This window comes from Peromyscus leucopus, chromosome 5 (assembly GCF_004664715.2).
Source record: "Peromyscus leucopus breed LL Stock chromosome 5, UCI_PerLeu_2.1, whole genome shotgun sequence".
In the NCBI taxonomy this organism is placed as follows: Eukaryota; Metazoa; Chordata; class Mammalia; order Rodentia; family Cricetidae; genus Peromyscus; species Peromyscus leucopus.
In genome coordinates this window covers 128,906,518-128,924,516 of record NC_051067.1, presented here as the reverse complement: position 1 = coordinate 128,924,516, position 17,999 = coordinate 128,906,518, and the positions used below count along the sequence as shown (strand labels likewise).

General features: G+C 49.7%; 1 protein-coding gene across 1 annotated transcript in view; it reads right to left on the bottom strand.

Annotated features, from left to right (window-relative positions):
• The window catches only part of Map3k21 (mitogen-activated protein kinase kinase kinase 21), a 33,288-nt gene extending 16,562 nt beyond the window's left edge, over nucleotides 1–16,726 (bottom strand). Inside the window, exons 1-3 of the mRNA XM_028889816.2 lie at nucleotides 15,364–16,726; nucleotides 3,190–3,370; nucleotides 750–898 (exon numbers count right to left, since the gene is read on the bottom strand). Of these exons, the coding sequence (XP_028745649.1) occupies nucleotides 750–898; nucleotides 3,190–3,370; nucleotides 15,364–16,120 (1,087 nt within the window). The 5' untranslated portion in view covers nucleotides 16,121–16,726. The remainder of the gene's footprint in view (nucleotides 1–749; nucleotides 899–3,189; nucleotides 3,371–15,363) is intronic.
• Between the last annotated feature and the right edge of the window lie 1,273 nt (nucleotides 16,727–17,999).

Sequence of the window (17,999 nt, the reverse complement as noted above, 5' to 3'; positions counted from 1 at the left end):
AAAAATTGAAACTGATGAAGCAATTCACAGCTCACAGAGACAGGCAGCAAGCTTAATGATGAGGGTAGAATCAGAAGGTCGGAGTACAGCCACACTGCTGAGACCGGAAAGATGCTCATGATCACTAGCTGGGACTTCAAAGGGAGGCCTGGAGCCAGCTCGGGGCTGTGCTGTCTGCTGGCGGACAGTGGGACAGTGACAGGGAAGGCAAGACACTGGGGGCTTTGAGTTGCATATCTGGACATGCCAACAACTCACCTCTGTAGCAGAGGCGAACTTTTCAGAAAAGCTCACTTAAAAGCAATTGGATTTTTTTTTTTTTTTTTTTTTTTTTTTTTGAGACAGGGTCTCATCTTAGCCCAGGCTGGCCTGGAAACTCAAAGCAATTCTTCTGCCTCAGATTCTTGAATATTGAGATTACTGACATGTGAGCTACTGCATCCAGATTAATATTTCCTTTGCTTTTAAAATTCTATATGGTTATGTGTTTATTTATTCATTTATTTATGTGTGTGGGCTCAAGTGTACCATTGCATATAGTTAGAAGTCAGAGGACCACCTATGGGAATCTGATCTCTTCTACCATGTAGGAATTGAACTCAGACTGTCGTCAGCCTTGGTGGTAAATGTCTTTATGTGCTGAGTCACTCACTAGCACACATACTGCTTTAAGAAAAATAGAAAATGTTACTGTTCCTAGGCACGACTTTCCTTGACCCTGGACTCTTGAGACTGGGCCTGCACAATACCTTTCATGAGCTTTGCAAATGGCTCAGGGCAGGTGGATGGGATGGGCAGTGTGAGCTTGTTGACGGCCACCCCGTATGCCACAGCCAGTCCATCGATGCCACGGTAAGGGACCTCGCCTGTAAGCAGCTCCCACAGCAGCACCCCATAGCTGGAAAACAAAGTTCCGGTTAGTGACTTGGGCTCCAGAGCCTGCCCCACCCTGGCTCAACTCCCACAGGGATCAGCATTTCCAGCTGACCCAAAGCCACTGCTCTCCCAGGGCGGGAGATGGTTCTGCCCCAGAACAGCTGGACATGATGGTGCACACTTGCAATCCCAGCACTCAGGAGACTGAGGCAGGAGGATTGTGAGCTCCAGGCTACACAGTGCAATCCTATCTCAAAAAACTCCACAGAAGGGGTCTGGAGAGATGGCTCAGCAGTTAAAAGAGCACTGACTACTCTTCCAGGAGACTCTGGTCCTATTCCCAGCACCCACATAACAGCTCACAGCTGTTTCCAACTCTGGTCCTAGGAGGTCTGATGCCCCCTTCTGGCCTCCACAGGCACTGCATGCATGTGATAACATACACTCAGACTAAACAATCATACTGATACTTGTTTTTAACCCCCCAAAGTTCTGTTACTCTAGAGCAGTGTTCTCATCCTTCCTAATGCTGTGACCCTTTAATACAGTTCCTCGTGTTGTGGTGACCCCTAACCATGAAATTATTTAATTGCTACTTCACAAATGTCATTTTACTACTGTTATGAATCATAAGGTAAATATCTGATATGCAGGGTATCTGATATGTGGCCACAAAGGGTTCTCAACCCACAAGTTGATAACCGCAGCTCTAGATGATTCATTAGGCTTTACACTGACAGAGTCATAAAAGAGATACATTGTTGGGAGTTTTTGTGTTGCCCAGGCTACCCTCAAACCCTGGGCTAAGTGGATCTTCTGCTACAGCCTGCTGAGTGGCTGGCTATAGGTACACACCATTGTGCCTGCACAATTGTCATTTTTGTTGGTTTTCACTTTTTATTTATTTGTAATTTAGCGTGCATCCAAGCGAGCACCGCAGCTTGCAAGTGGAAGTCAGAACACAACTCCCAGGAGTCAGTTCTCTCCTTCCACCATCTGAATCTCAAGGATTGGACTCAGGCTTGGCAGCAAGGGTCTTGACCCACAGAGCCATCACGCTGGTCTCAGGCACTCGTTACCCTCGCCAGTCAGGTGTCTCTCCTTCTCTCCTAACTGGTGACTTTTAATGAAAATTTGGATCGTCTTTGCATAACTGAAACCCAAGTCCGGGTGGATTTCAGGTCTATCTGCCAGTGGCACCTGGAGGCTCTAAAGCTTGCCCTCGAACCACTTCCTGAATTCTCAGAAGCCTTTGGTAATGTTTGTAGAAGGAGCTAGAGAAAGCCTAGAGTTCTGGAAGTCACTACTTCTAGTGAGACTCAAGAGGAGGATGCTGAAGGAAATGTGGCCAGTAACCGCTGTGCTCATGAGGACTCTGGCAGAAATCACCCTACAAACCACTTGAGTCACATTCCAGCAATGTCTACATTTTCCCCACATCCTGAGACTTTGAATGAGGCTGAAATTGGAAGGCAAGAGACTCGGTAATCTGAGAGAGAAAATTTCAACACAGCCTAACACTGGGGTTGTGGCATGGTTTATCACTGGCTGCTTTCAGCAACTCAGATCAGGAGCAAAAAACAGTGGAAGTATTTTAAACACTTGCAGTTTAGCCCAACAAGCCGTATTTGGTCCAGGCATCCATGAACAGAGACCTCCGAAACCCTGAGCCAAACCAAACTTTGCTCCTTTAACTTAATTATCCCAGAGCTCAGACCACGGGACAGAAAGCCGAGAGACATTCTTTGTCATCACATCTGTAGTTGGAATTTTCTTTGGGTCACCAACCAGCTCCCAAATAAAGACACAGAGACTTATTATTAATTATGAATGCTGGACCTTAGCTTAGACTTGTCCCACCAGCTCTTTTAACTTAATTTAACCTGTTTCTCTTCATCTAGATTTATCCTCAGGGCTTTTTACCTTTCGTTCATTCTGTACGGCCGACTTTCCTGCTTCCTCTGTGTCTGGCTTGACATCTCTTTTTCTTTCTTTTCTGAGCATAAATTCTTCTTCCTACTTACTCTCCCTGCCCGGAAGTCCTGCCTACACCTCCTCCCATGCTATTGGCTGTTCAGCTTTTTATTAGATCAATCAGGTGTCTTAGGCAGGCAAGGAAAAACAGCAACACATCTTTACACAATTAAATGTAGCACGTCTTTACATAGTTAAACAAATATTCCCCAACACACATCTGGATCAACACCCTCATAAGCACTTTGCTATTCACCACAGACTCAGGAAGCCCTGCAGCCTCCATGGATCAAATACAACTTGTGGTTGCAGACAGACAAGGCAAAGGCCTATGCTCACCTCCAGATGTCACTGCCCTTGGAGAACAGGGAGGACCTGATGACCTCAGGAGCCATCCAGGCATAGGTCCCTGCGGCACTCATCCTGGTGGTCCTGTGCCACTCCCTCGCCAGCCCAAAGTCCGTGATCTTCAGTGTCTTGTTGCAAATATCATCATGTTCGATCTTCTCCAGCAGCAAAACTGCAGGGATAAGGATGAGAAGGACCTCAGCACCTGGTTCCACCCCCAGCCCCAGTCTTCCAAGCCATCTGTTCCGTTATGCTTTATAGTCTGAGTAGCAAAACTCTTTCCATTTAAAAGCTATTTTTGGCCACAGATACTTGTATACAACACACCGCGATTGTATTCACACCTACCTTCCACTACCCTCCATCTTTGGTTCACCATGCCAAGGTGTGAACCTTGAGCTCTGCGCAACAAGGAAGCGCTCTACCACGAAGCTCCACCTTCAGCCGTTCTCGGTGGCGTCTAAAACACAGTCTTGACTGGGCAGCCCAGGCCTGCATTCTGACCACAGTACATACTCTACCCATGGCTCTCAGATGCATGTCAACAAGGAAAGCGGCCTCCCTCCAACTCTACTCTTCCTGCATGGGTCATGATTCTTCCCCTCCCTCAGTCTCCTGAACAGTCCCCATCCAGTACGATCCCAGCACCCCATGGAAGCGGCCTTCCTCCTCCTGGAATGATATCCAAGGGATCTGTTCCTGGAATGAGGCCACCCATGGGAGCAGTCACATGTCCATGATACCTGGGCACTCAAGACTGAGAACTCCCACTCACTCTGCAATGGTGCCCACTTGGCTGGAATGGCTCAGCCGGACAGATGAAAGTAGAGGGGGCTCCTTGTCAGTTCTGTATGTTTTTTATTCTCTTCCACCAGGAGGGCACAGTGCTGAGCCTGACAGGGAAACCCCGCCCCAGCTTCCTAGCAAAAAGAATGATTTTGGAGGGGAGAAGTCGAATTTTAAAATGCAGTTTTCGTTGCACTGTGAGATGTGAACATAATATTGTCGGCTCTTTCGGGTAAACAAAATAAAATACACTCTCATGGTAGCTACCAGAGTCAAGGAGAATGAATTTGCCTTCTGACACTTTATTTAGCTTACAGCAGCACACAGCCATGACCAGGTAAAGTTCTAAGAAAATCTTCCAGCACGGTGCAGCTTCCACAGAAAGTAAAGGATTCTTAGGGGCAAGAGCCTTTTATCAGGTTATCTCAGTTAGGATCAGTTATCAAAGACACCATAGCGGGAAAATTAAACGTTCCACTCCAAGAAATTCCATCCTAATCAAAGCAGAGTGTCTTTCCTGCTGGATGCACGAGAGATCGCCACCAATAGATGACATATTAACATAGCTCATTATCAAACATCTTCTGCAAAGCTCTCACAGACGTCTGAACCCATGGAGATAATTTGCGAGATACCATGACTTCATGAAATTGGAAATTCAGAAGGCAAACTCATCAGAGGCAGACCACCCAGTTCAGCCCACACTTGATGATGCCTGCCCATCTTTTTTTTGTGCTGGGGTGTTAGTTTTTCTTTTATCTAGCATTTCTCTGTGCAACTACATAAAAAAACTTAACTCCAGAAACTATTGTACCATTCCTCCAAGTGCCCACAGCAACACTGACCTCTGTAAGCCTCAATATATGCTGGGCTAGCTCCAGCAATGATACAGCACCCATTCTAACAGTAAAAATAGCATCAGCCATCTCCCACTAAGCAGAGCTGTTTCCACACAGTTCAGCTCTTAACGTGCCAGTCAGTCAGGGAAGAATTAAAACTTTCAGTTTATAGCCTAAAAATGCCACCCATGATCCCAAGGCTATACACAGAGGTGTGCCTGTATGGGAGATCTCTGACATCCTCCAGCCATGTCATGTTGTCCCAAGGAGGCAAGGCAACCAAAAACACCTGCTGACTGCATGGGTGCTTGAACAGTACTTCCCTGTAAGCTAAAAGCCTATTTTGTCCTTGTGAATTTTAAGAAAAAATAAACCCTATTAAAGAAGAAATGCAGCCCCTGATCCTTTAAGTGGGTACTCTTAACCACGGAAACAAGCACCTTCACCAGATTCCATTCCCCCCCCCCACACACCATCACTGATTTCATTTGCAAGGAATAATGATCCTTCTGCAAAGGCCCAGGCATCACAAAGGCTTGCCGTTGTGTAAAAACTGATTTCACGGACTCTCTTCCACTTACTACGTCATTCTTGTCACAAGTGGACAGGAAGGTGTGGTCTGCATGAGAAATGACCGCCCACAGAACCATGTGCTTCAGCTCTCCGGTCCTGAGCTGGCAGCCCTGTTTTGGAAGGGGTGGGCCTTGAGGCTTGATCACTGGACCCCACTTCCGGTTCACACTCCTGCTCTCTGACCATGGACAGAAAGTGACCTGCTGCCTCACACTCCTGCCACTGGGCCTTCCCCATCATGGTGGAGTTGATCTGTCTCCATATGAACCAAAATAAACCCGCCGCCCCTGAAGGGCCTTATCTGGAATCTGATCACAACAATGAGAAAAGTCACAATGTGGAAGACGCAGCAGCAATGAAAGCGGACCTCGAAATAGCCTTGTCCGCAGATCCACACCACATGTGAAGGCCAGAGCATGGACTCCTGAACACAGGAGAGCCGCTGGGAGGAAGAAGAGGGCTCTGGCCAGCAACAAGCCAGCTTCCTTCCTACACTGGCAGGAGAGTAGCTTGTGCAATTAGCAGTTGTCCTGTCACTGTTTAGAAGCCAGCCTCTCTTTCCCCGGGTCCAAAGTTCCCCTAGCAACTGGCACTGCACACTCCAGATCAACACAAAACAAGTTAAAATAACACCTCAGTACCAACTGTAGGCCAGGGCTCCATGAAAGGCCCATTGTGTGGGACTCCGTTTCCAACTGGCATGGCAGAATTCCTGAAATTCCTTATCTTTTGGGCAATGTGACCGAAACCACAACTTGCCACCTCAACAGGTAAATCAGACCTGGGCCTCCCTCCAAGTCTCACCAGGTTTCAGGTGCACACAGGTTGGGCCTACTTCACTTCCGGTCCCTCCAAGTAGGAACGGCCATAGGTAGGGCTGGCCGTCTGGATCAGAGCCGCATCAAGCAGGGGGGCTGTCTGGCCTCAGAAACGTGAATTCTCCTCAGCAGCTGAGCTGTGAGCCTTTGCAGACCTTCCCCGAGACTGCGGCTAGAGCTCTCTGCCTTGTCTGTGGGCTCCGTTCTTCAGCACCAGGCCTTACGCTTGGCCACCTACCCAACCATGAGGCGGAGAGTCCTCCAGCCTCTCTGAAGTCTCTCTCCTCTTGGCCTTTGTGAATTTGTTGGCATGAAGCATTTCTTAAAGCAATTACAGCATACCCATTCTGTTTTCTCCGACATTTATGGGGTCACTGAATCCAGACTCCATTCTATCTGTGAGACAGATGGGTCTCAATTAATCTTTAACTAGGAATGTATTATTTAAAAAAAAAATCAACAAGTAGAGAAAAGGGACAAAGTAGAACACATTTACAAGCACCATTAATCTCGGCATAGGGTCACAAGGTCACCTCACGAATGTCCATTTTGCACACGCTGGGGGGCACTGGGTGTGGGATGGAAGGGAGCTGTCTATATTTACTATACCATCCTTGTCTTTCTTCTCATCTCAATCCTGAGCCATGGAAGAAGGGCCTGAGTCTGACCTGGCTTTCAAGTCTATCTGCCATCCTTTGACATGATCTTTCCAGCTCTTTCTTGTATTCCCCACACAAACCCCACGTTCTGACAATTCTGGTATCCAAAGTCATTGCAAATTTTAAAACAAAATAAAAAAACCACAGCATCGTCTCCATGTCCCCACCTCCCAGCACCTGCTCACTGTGTGAAAACCCTCCAATAAGCCAGGCTCTCTGAACTCCTCATCTTTGGGATCCCGACTGGATCCCTCAGCATTGAAGAATTTATAAAGAGCCCTTTCAGCTGGGCGATGGTGGAGCATGCCTTTAATCCCAGCACTGGGAAGGTGGAGCCAAGCAGATCTCTGTGAGTTCGAGGCCAGCCTGGTCTACGGAGCAAGATCCAGTACAAGCACCACAACTACACAGAGAAACCCTGTCTCGAAAAACAAAAACAAAAACAAACAAATAAAAAAAGAGCCCTTTCCTGGTGCCTTCCCCCTAACTTGATGGAAGGTTCCTCTCTTCTAACAATTAATTTTTATTGTATGTGTCAATGTTCTGTCCACATGTGTGTATGTGCACCATGTACCTCCCCAGTGCCCTCAGAGGCCAGAACAGGGAGTCAGACCCCCTGGAAGTGGAGCCACCTTGTGCGTGCTGGGAACACAGCACCTGGACCTGGCATGTTCATGTATTTTGTTGTGTCTTTGTTGGCTGAATGGGTAACCAAATAACCAAGACTGTACGTGAGGAATGGTTGGGAGGAAGGGAAATTATCATAAGCTCTGTCACCTTATATCACCTGCCAAGTGTAAAAGCACTCACCTCTGCCCTCCTGAGAAAGGATCACAACCCAGTCATAAAGGAAGAGGCTGTAAAAATAATCACAGCCAAGCAGGTGTCCTCAGAGCGCACTGCTCCCAGAAGTCTGCCCCAGCCCCACCTCCGCTGGCCTCAGAGAACCCCTTCCCCGCCTTGCTTCGCCTGCAAGCTATTCCTGCTTGTGTCCTCTCTTCCCCTGGCTCCCCTGACTCCCTCCCTTCCCTCATTCTGACCCACGGAGTTTTCACTCCAACAGGGCCCTCTGCATCTGCTCTCACACTGTTGCCCGTGACATCCAAAGAACCGAAAACATACCCAAGACAACACGAGACCACACACCTTTGACTCCTGAGACAAGTCAAAGCTTTGCAGACCCCGAGGGTTCAGACAAGCCTTCTCGTCTCTCCCTTTCACTCCCTCCCTCCATGCCAACTTCCTGCTAAGAACCTCGACACAGCTTCCCTCCCCTCCCACGAGAACACAATTCAAGATGTGGGATTTTCCTAAAAGCCACTCTTTGGGAGGACAGTCTAGAGCATTGCGGCCACCCTGGCAAAAGCACATTCTCTGTGCTTTCCTTGAGACATGGTCTCACTTTGTAGCCCAGGCTGGCTCTCCTGCCTATGCTAGCATGCCCAGCTTTCTTGCTGTTGTTTTGTTTTGACAGAGAGTCTTATACTGTGTAGCCCAGGCTGACCCAGAACTCACCATTGTAGCACCATTGTAGCAATTCTCCTGCCTCATCCTCCCAAATCCTAGTATTCCAAACATGAGCTCACCATACCTGACTGTCAACTCCCTTCCAACCTAAGACCTTAGACTAAGCAACCAACTGATTTAATGTCTGTCTCACACACTAGGGGGAAGAAATTGTTTCCCCTTTGTCTACTACGGAGAGCCAAGAGCCTGGAAAGATTCCTGACACCTAATATACAGTCAATAAATAACCAGTGTGTGTGTGTGTGTGTGTGTGTGTACACGAATGAATTTGCTTACTAAGTACAAGAAGACAGACTTCTGCAAAGAAAATCCAGATACAGTTAACTAAAATAGACCCCCCACATCACTCACAAACCAAATGCACGAGACAAGCCTTTGCAACAGTATTCTGTCATCATGGAAAACTGTTCATGGCTCATGGCATGAGAACTTTATATGGACATTTTTATCAGCTCAGCACGTTAACAGTGGAAGCACCTATAGAAAGCAGGCTGGGGGCTAAAGAGGCAGCTCCATCAGTGAAGTACCTGTGGATGAGAGACCCTCAAAAACTAAAACCAAGGTGGACAGATGCTCAGACCACACACACACACACACACACACACACACACACACACACAAGAAAATGAGGGCTGGAGAGATGGCTCAGGGCTTAAGAGCACTGGCTGCTCTTCCAGAGGACTCAGGTTTGATTCCAGCATCTACAGGGTGACTCAAGACCACCTGTACCTCCGGTTTTATTGGGCTTGGTAACCTCTCATGCCTTTAGTGGGCACCAGGCATGCACCTGGTGAACAGATATACATGCAGGCAAAATACCCATACACATAAAATAAAAAAGAAAGAAAGGAGATTTTTAAAAAGAAAAGAAAAATTTCAACCAGGCAGTGAACCAAATGAATATACTCCAAGTCTCCAGGGAATCGAAAGTCGAAGCATACCGTGCTTTGTTCATAAATTATCAACCATGTGTGTGAAGCTGATGTCCGAGGGTCACTTTCCTTGCACTGCTGCTATCGGGCAATCTCTGACTGCACCATCATAAAGCAGACAATGGCATCTTGTTCCTAAGTTACACACACTGTGCACACACACACCCTTGCATGGCATCAAGGCTCGGTGCCTGGCCACATTGGAAGCATTTCCTTCCACAAGCCCCATCCCGGCCTCTCCATCCAGGCACACCTGTAACTGCTACTGTTCCTTATAGTGCCGTTCACCCCCATGGCAATGTTTACCCAACTGCCTTTGAACCAGGGGACAGATTTTTCCCGCAGGACTTGAGTCAGACTCCAAGAGAGGGTTTCTGTACACAATGCCACAAATCAGGATGTTCTGTAACTTGACCGTGGTCACACAGCCACCAGGAGATGACACTGATATATTCAAATCCAGGATTGGGGACGTGGCTCAGTTGGTGGGGTGCTTGGCTAGCATGCAGCAAGCCCTGGATTCCATCCCAGCAGTCAGGAAGTAGAGGCAGAAGGATCAGAAGTCCAAGGTCATGCCTGTCTGCGTACAGAGGTGACGCCAACCTGTTATACATCAGACTCTCTCTCAAAACAAAAGAAAACAAATTCAGACCTGAGTGACCTTAAGTGAACGCTCTGACTCTTGAAGAGTCCGGAAATGTTAAGCATTCACGGGTTAGCGTGAGCAAGCAAGGACTACACTGTGGGTCTCAGGCCTTGCCCTTAGATTCCTGGAAGCCATCTTCATGGGACAGCAATGACAGCCTTCACTCACCTCACACCTACCTTGATCCCTTCTGCTCATTGGCTGGTCATTAAAAACATGAGGAGTCAGGGCTGGGGATACAGCCCAGCGGTAGAGCACGTGTATAGCACACACTTGCCTAGCACACACTAGCCCTGTGTGCCACCCAGCAAGGAAAATACACACAGACGATAAATAAACAAGTAAGCAACACAAGTCAGATCACACCAGTTCTGGGCACAATGTGCTCACTCCCAGGCTCCCAGGCAGAGGCATCAGAGCTCCATGAGCCCACAGGTCTGACCATGTGTACCTGGCCTCAAGCTCTCCACCCCAGGCTGCTTCCTGCGGCCCTGCTCTGGGATGGTTCCCTCTCCTCCACCCCCACCCCCTCTCACCAGCTTGATTGTTACCCGGCAGACATGCTAACACTGACCCAGCGTGACTGCCAGGCCTTACATTGGACTCTGATGGCAGAGACACTGTCACTGTCCCTTGCCTTGCCACAGTGTCCCCGTGACCCAGAAAGGGCCAAGGAGGTTTAAATGTGTCCTGGAGCACAAGGTGTTGTTTTTGCCTCTTCTCCGGATGTGTACGTAAAGCCTGCTGGCTCTGCTGGCTCAGATCTATCATTCCAGCTGCTCAGAAGGCTGGATTTGAAAGTGCAAGGTTTGCCTGGGCTACAGAATTCTTGCAAGGCCAGCTAGCACTCCATGGCCAGACCATGTGTCAGAATAAAAACAGAAGGAGGTCTGAGGATGCAGCTAAGGGAGTGACTGAGGAATTTCTCGGGAGACCCCGGGCTCCATCCCTGTGGGGCAGGGGGCAGTTTCCATGGTTTCTCAGAACTGCCTTGTTTCATTCTCCAGCAGGGCACAAGGGCAGACAGACAGACAGACAGCTCAGCCAGCCACGCTTGCTCCGTGCTGTGCTCCCTAGGAGTCCGGGGCCCAGTGTCTCTTTGCCACTGTGAAGTTCAAACCTGCCGCTACTTTAGGGTTGCAGGGGGCGTGGTTCAGTGGGTAAAAGACTTGCTGTGCAGACATGAGGACCAGATTTGATCTCCCAGAACCCGAATGAAAACGCCAGGCATGGTGGCCCTTACTTATAATCCAGTGCTGGGGCAGTGGAGACAGCCGGACCCCTGGGGCCAGCGACCAGCAAGCCTAGCCAATTTGGGAAGACTTTGTCTCAAAATACAAGGTACAGCGTCCAGAGGAATGACACCTAAGGCTGACTCCTCTGGCCTCCGTGCGCGCGCGCGCACACACACACACACATACACACACGTACACACACATACGCACACACACACACACATATGCACACACACACGCACACACACACATACACACACAGACATACACACACATACACACACACACACATACACACACACACATACACACACAGACATACTCACACACATACACACACACAGACATACACACAGGCATACACACATACACACACACACATACACACATACACACACACAGACATCACACACACACACACACACACACAGACATACACACACACATACATACAGACACACACACACACACACACACACACACACACACCTGCAGCTTCGGCTCAACTTTCAGTTTGTAAACATCAGTTAAAAAAGGCAAACGTTGTCCATGTCATTGATGCTTCACCACAGACAAGTCCCCAAGACTTAAAACACACTAGAAAAGAAAATCTGTCAAAAGGTATAGAATTGCTGGTTAGGGTGGCCCATGCCTTTAATACCAGTACTCGGGTGGTAGACACAGGTAGAACTCTGTGAGTTCAAGGCCAGCCTGGTCTATAGAGTGAGATCCAGGACAGCCAGGGTTGTTCTGCAGAGAAACCTTGTCTCAAAAAAAAAAAACCAAGAAAGAAAGAAAAAAAGAAAAAAAGCGTGTACTCTTCCAACGAATTCGAACCTTTGTTTAAGCAGTAATTCCCCCACCGAGTGGGGTGTGAGCCCTCTCCTACTGTTCAGTCACGAGGGTTGACTGCAGAGCGAAGCAAAGCTCAATATTGACTCAAGGCCCTGTGTGCAGTCAGTAACTCACTACCACCGTCAGCAAACAATACAGTCAAACACAGTCTGCCGAAGCCATGTTGCTACACTCCACAGTCAGAGTGAGAAGGGAAAGCCTCCTACACAGGAGGGAATTCTAAAATACCTCATTTGTCCACTAAACAGATAAAACAGACATCAAGGACAGAGCCCTGTGCGCCTCATCGTCATTTGGACACTGCAGGCCACATTCAAATATCTCTTTTCATTCTAATTAAGTAATTACAATTATGGTGATATCACAACAAATCCTTGGCCAAGCTAGAGTCTGGCCAACTAATCCATTTAAAGTGCTTTTTTTATTTAAAGTTTTTCAGTGTTTTGAGACAAGGTCTTATATAGCCCAAGCTGGTGTCAAACTCAGCATGTATCTTAGGATAACCTTGAACTTCTGAACCTCCAGCCTCCACCTTCTGAGTACAGTAATCACAAGAATTTGCCACATGCCCAGTTTCTGGGGTGCTGGAGATGGAGCCTCATGCTAAGAAAGCACTCTAGGAACTGAGCTCTATCTGCTGCTTACAAAGGCAACATTTTAAAATAAAGGAAGCCTTGTCTGTCTTTGAAGAGATTAAAAACACCCTAGGGTGTGGAGCTGTTTGTTCTAAGGGCAAAAGATTTCCAAAAGCTAAGTTAGGAAGGAACTGCCTCCGAAGTACAAAGTGTCTCCCAGACATGCAGCAGCCTCATGTTGGCTGGTGTCAACAGAAACCATTTAACTTATTTTAGAACGATTTCAAAGTATTAGGAATTCTTTAAAAGTTCACCGTTTATGTGAGAGAGTGTAAGCAAGGCTTCCCATGCCCTCCTGTGCTTTAATCACACCTGACAGACATAAACTGCTTGTGATAAGCTGCTGGTGAACATGTGGTATGGCCCTCAAGATGCCCCGAGCCAGGACTAGCAACATAGCCCAGACTGTAAAGCACTTGCTTGTGATCATGTGTGCCTAAGAGAGAGTCTGAGAGCCCATGTGCAAAAAGCTGGGAGTGCCGGTGGATTCCTGTAATCCCAGCACAGGGAAAGAAACGGATGGAATCTTGAGGCTCACTAGCCAGTCAGCCTAGTCTAGTATAAGCGAGTTTCTAGGTCAGAAATCCTGTCTCAGTCAAAAGGTAAAAGGTACTGGAGGAATGAAAAAAGTCCCGAGGCTGTCCTCTGGTCTCCACATGCGTGTGCTTGCAACTGCATACTCAAATAAAGAACCATCCACCAAACCAGACTGGGTACAATGCAAAAGCAGTAGCTACAGCCTTGTCCCTTCGGGGTGAGGATTAATGCATCTTGAGCACTAATTTGGACAGAATTAACTTGCAGAATACCAGGTTCTGGGTTATCATGGAGCTCCTGCAGAGGAGGGGATAGTATGATGCACTAACATTGTTCTACAGAGGCCCTCCAGAGTCAGGCTGGGGTCTTACCTTGTTCTGTGGCAGCAGGCTACATACATACTGCTCTCAATGACAACATACTTCAGGAACTAAGAACCGTTGATGGTAGTAACTATGAGGTATGTATATAAATAAAGCTCCTTGAAGATCATGCTGTGTGCAGGAGAACAGCTTAGTAAAGTGTCTGCTGTGTAAGTGCAAGGACAGGACCTGAGTTCCATCTTCAGAACCCACAAGAGTGTGGCAGCACACGCTTATGACCCCAGCAGCGGGGAGGCCTAGACGGCAGAATTCATGGGGCTCAATGGGTCAGCCAGCCTTGCCAAATCTTGTGAATTCCAGGGACATGAGAGATTCTATCCCAGTAAAAAGGTGTAAGGCACTTGAAGAAAGGACACTCAAGGTTTACTTCAGGCCTTCACATGCAGGAGCACACACATGCACCCCCCTCACACATGTGCACCTGGACATGCATAACTACATACACATGAGAGAAAAACATGTTGCACAATAGTATGACACAGTTCTTAAAGCAAACCACTTCAGGGACCTTCATTCAGTCAGCTGACACACGCAATGACCACCATCACTTCTTCACGACATGCTTCCTTAGACTCCCTACTCATCACTGGAACAGCTGAGATCTAAATTAGATAGGCTGGGAGAAGAGATTGAGGGCCATTCAATGCTCATGCGTAGCTACAACATTCAACTTATTTATAATTTGCATAATGGAGAAGAGTATGTTTGTAACTCTCAAATACATTTCTATACTGAAGGATTTGATAGCAAAAGAAAATCCATGCTAGCATATAAAAGAAAGTACCATTCATTCCCCTGACTACTGTCTTTCTGCAGAAGACACTGATGTCCTTCCAGCTAGCACCTGTCCCAACAGGTTTCAGAGGTCTGATGGACATGCAACACTGGCTGGTCAGCACCACCTCTGGTTGAATCCTTTAGTCTTGCAAGAGACTCCATTTCACTCTAGGAGGGGAAGGCTCTTCATTAGGGAAAAAGCAACCTCAAACAGCAATCCTCTAGCTCGCTTACACAGCAAATCTTAGTAGAGTTTGTGTTTAGATCACATGCCAGCTCTCTGCTAATATCTGGGAAATCCACTCTGACTTATAGATAAGGTAACTAACACCAATCAGATATTTCAGGTTTCCAGTAGAGTACAGGATCCATGCACTTGTTCTCAGCCCAGATGGGCACTTCCAATTTGCAGGAAAGATTCCTCCAAACAACAGTAAGGTCATGTTTCATATACAGACATCTGAATGGTAAAGTTTTGGGGAAGCCCAAAGGACAAGAACCCATGTTCACAGTGAGATGATATGGGGGCAAAGCACCCCAAGGGAGTGCCTGCTTGGAATGCATTAAGTCCTGTGTTTGCAGTGTGTACCAGAAAAAGGCGTTAGAAACTTGTAAAGTGGAAGGAAATGGGGAGGTGGGGGTTGATGATGGAGAGCAGGCTAGACATACTCGGCTTAAGGTCAGGGCCGGCGAAGTCCTGTGCAAACGAATTGGGAGACCTATACAGACATATAAACACTCCCTGGGGTTTCCTGCGGGTCCAGAGAGTAACAAGAATTTACCTACCACCAAGCCGGTCCCTGTCTTTTAAAAAGATGCCCAAGGGTAATAACGCCAGGGTGAGCACAAACCGACCTAAAACAAGTTAATCAGGGCCTGTCTTCCAGCTCTCAGAGTCCTGGGCAGACCAGACCCCTCTCTTGGCTCCTGGCACCCCCTTCCCTTGGGTCTAGCCTCACTTACTGTTGCTGGACTTGAGGTCGCGGTGCAGAATAGGCACCACAGCCTCCTCGTGCAGGTAGAGCATACCGCGGGCAATCTGCACCGCCCAGTTGACCAGCACGTGAGGGGGGATGCGGCGTGCGCGGCGGGGGCCTGGAGCTCGGGGATCCGGTGCGGCGGCTGCCAGCGCGCGGTTGAGTGCCCCGCCGCGCGCGAACTCCAGCACCAGGCAGAGGTGCGGCTGCTGTAGGCACACACCCCGCAGCTGGATGATGTTAGGGTGCCGCAGCATGGCAAAGAGCCGCGCCTCGCGCCGTACGCTCTCGGCCGCCGCCGCCGCGTCCTGCTCAGGGTCCCGGCGTGCCGCCTTCACCGCCACCTCCTGGCCCTGCCAAGTGGCTCGGTACACCTGGCCGAAGCCGCCGGCGCCGATCAGCTCCTTGAGCTCCAGGCGCTCGAAGTCCACATGCACCGGTGAGTAGGGCTGCGGCAGGGGCGGCGCAGGCGGCGGCACCGGGCCACACGGCGCCACGTAGCTGGCGGGAAAGATGCCCAGACGTCTCTGCACTTGGCCGGCCCACCAGCCCTCGTCGCCTGACACTGCCGCGTCCTGGGACAGCACCTCCACCAGCTGGCCGCGCCTCAGGCTCAGCTCGTCCTCGCCGCGCGCATCGTAGTCATAAAGTGCGGCCCACATCCCGGAGGAGGAGCACCCCGAGTCGCCCCGGCCTGGGGACCGTGGCGTGTCTGCCGTGCCCTCGGCTCCAGGTAGTGCCATAGGGGCGATTGAGAGGTCGCTGGTGGTCCAAGAGCCCTAGCCACCACCTCAGCTTCCCTGGCCTCCAACGGTGCGCTTCATCGGTCCAAGCCAACAGGGAAGGGGTGCAGGGATTGAGCGGGACAACAGAGGTCACGCCCACTGCCCGAGGGCTTTGGCCTCAGCTCTGCCCCTTGTTTGGCTAGCTCTTTCCTTCTGCCGCTGGCGCAGATGCCGGGTGGCGGTGCTGGGCCTGCCGTGGACTCCCGCGCGCTCCCCAGTAGACGCCCCCCAGCCCCGCCTCCTTTAGCGACTCGGTCCTCCAGGTTCCCCCTGGCACCAGCCCTGTCTCCGCCAAGTTCGTCACCCCTGGTATCCACCCTCCAGGTCCATTAGTCCCGCCCTAGTGCCCGTCCCGCCCTCCGGGTTCTTTAGCCCCTGGAACTAGCTCAGGAGCCTGACCTGAACCCGCCTTCTGGACCTGACACGCCCCCTATATATCCATTCCGCCAAGTGAACACTTCTGTCCCTGCAATTCTGCTCTCCGGGACCGGGTCCTCCCTCCAAGCTTCCCTGGTTCCACCCCTGGTGCCCGCCCTTCCTTTCCAATTTCATTCTCCAAGTTCATTGGTGCCCCTGGATCCACCCCTCCAGGTCATTAGCCCCTCCCTGGTGCCCACCCTTCCCAAGTTCATTCTCCAAGTTCATTGGTGCTCCTGGAGCCACACCTCAAGGTTCATTTACCTCGCCCTGGTGCCTGCCTTCTCGGCTCTTCCCTCCACTCTGAGTTCAAGAGTAACCCTGAATCTTCACCCCGGAGCCTCCCTCTACAGGTCCTTTAGGAGTCTGGACATGGCCGGCGAGCGCTTGTCTCCAGGATCTGACCAACCCGCTCCAAATCTATTACGGTCCTCTAGATCACTCGGTCCCCTCTACCGCCCTTCAAGGTCCGCACCTGCTTTCTAAGTCCATTCTGACCCCGCCCCCCAGACTGTCAATCTTTTCACGTCCATTTGTGTCTTACTCTGAACCCGCCCTCCTCGCCGCGCTCCAGGGCCTAGGAAAGCCGCGCTCACGTGGCCCGGAGGGCGGAGCAAGCCTGGAACCTCTTAGAGCTTTCCGGAGATTTAAAGAGATCTTGATGCATAAGAATGGATGGGCTCCGCTGTGAAAAGAGGAAGATAAAGAGAAGAGGATCCTTGCGCTCCAGATGTAAAGTGACAGATCATCCTAGAAACAGATGCTCGTCTCCGGGCCAGGAATGCTTGGTCTCACCAGGCTGCAAGCATGGAAAGTCTCCAGATGCCCGAGTGCGGCGAGCCACAGTCGCATAACCCCAAAAGCTGAAGCATCCCTGTGCCTGCAGCGCTCCGGTGTCATGGATCTCCAGGTCGCACCTAGCCGGGGTGCACCCACCGGCTCCGATGTAGGCTACTGTTAAATTTCACACCCGAGAAGAGCTGCTGAGTTGCCTATTTAACATGTCAAAGCGGACACTAGCAGCCAGGTTTTCTGGGTGTCCCTCAGTCTCTACCTACTACAGGGTCCTCCTGACTTGGCTACCCCATCTCCTACCCTGAACTCTCTAGCCCAGGCATGTGGCTACTCTTCCCTACATAGTCCGGACATTTTGGTTACCCACACTGTTGTACCTTTGACCTCCCGGCTTCTGCACGTGGTTCCCTCTCTCCCCTATCCTTTCCCCTCGCCCACGCGGCCCAGTTCAGTCTGGCCATGTCCATTCTGGACTCTCCCACATGTCTCTGCCTCTGACTATGCTCTCCCGCGTATCTACAATAAACTTTCTCCTCCACCATACCTAGGAGCCGTCATGTATGTCCTTTCCTTTTTATCTTTTTTTTTTTTTTTTTTTTTTTTTTTTTTCATTCAGCTGCCTTTG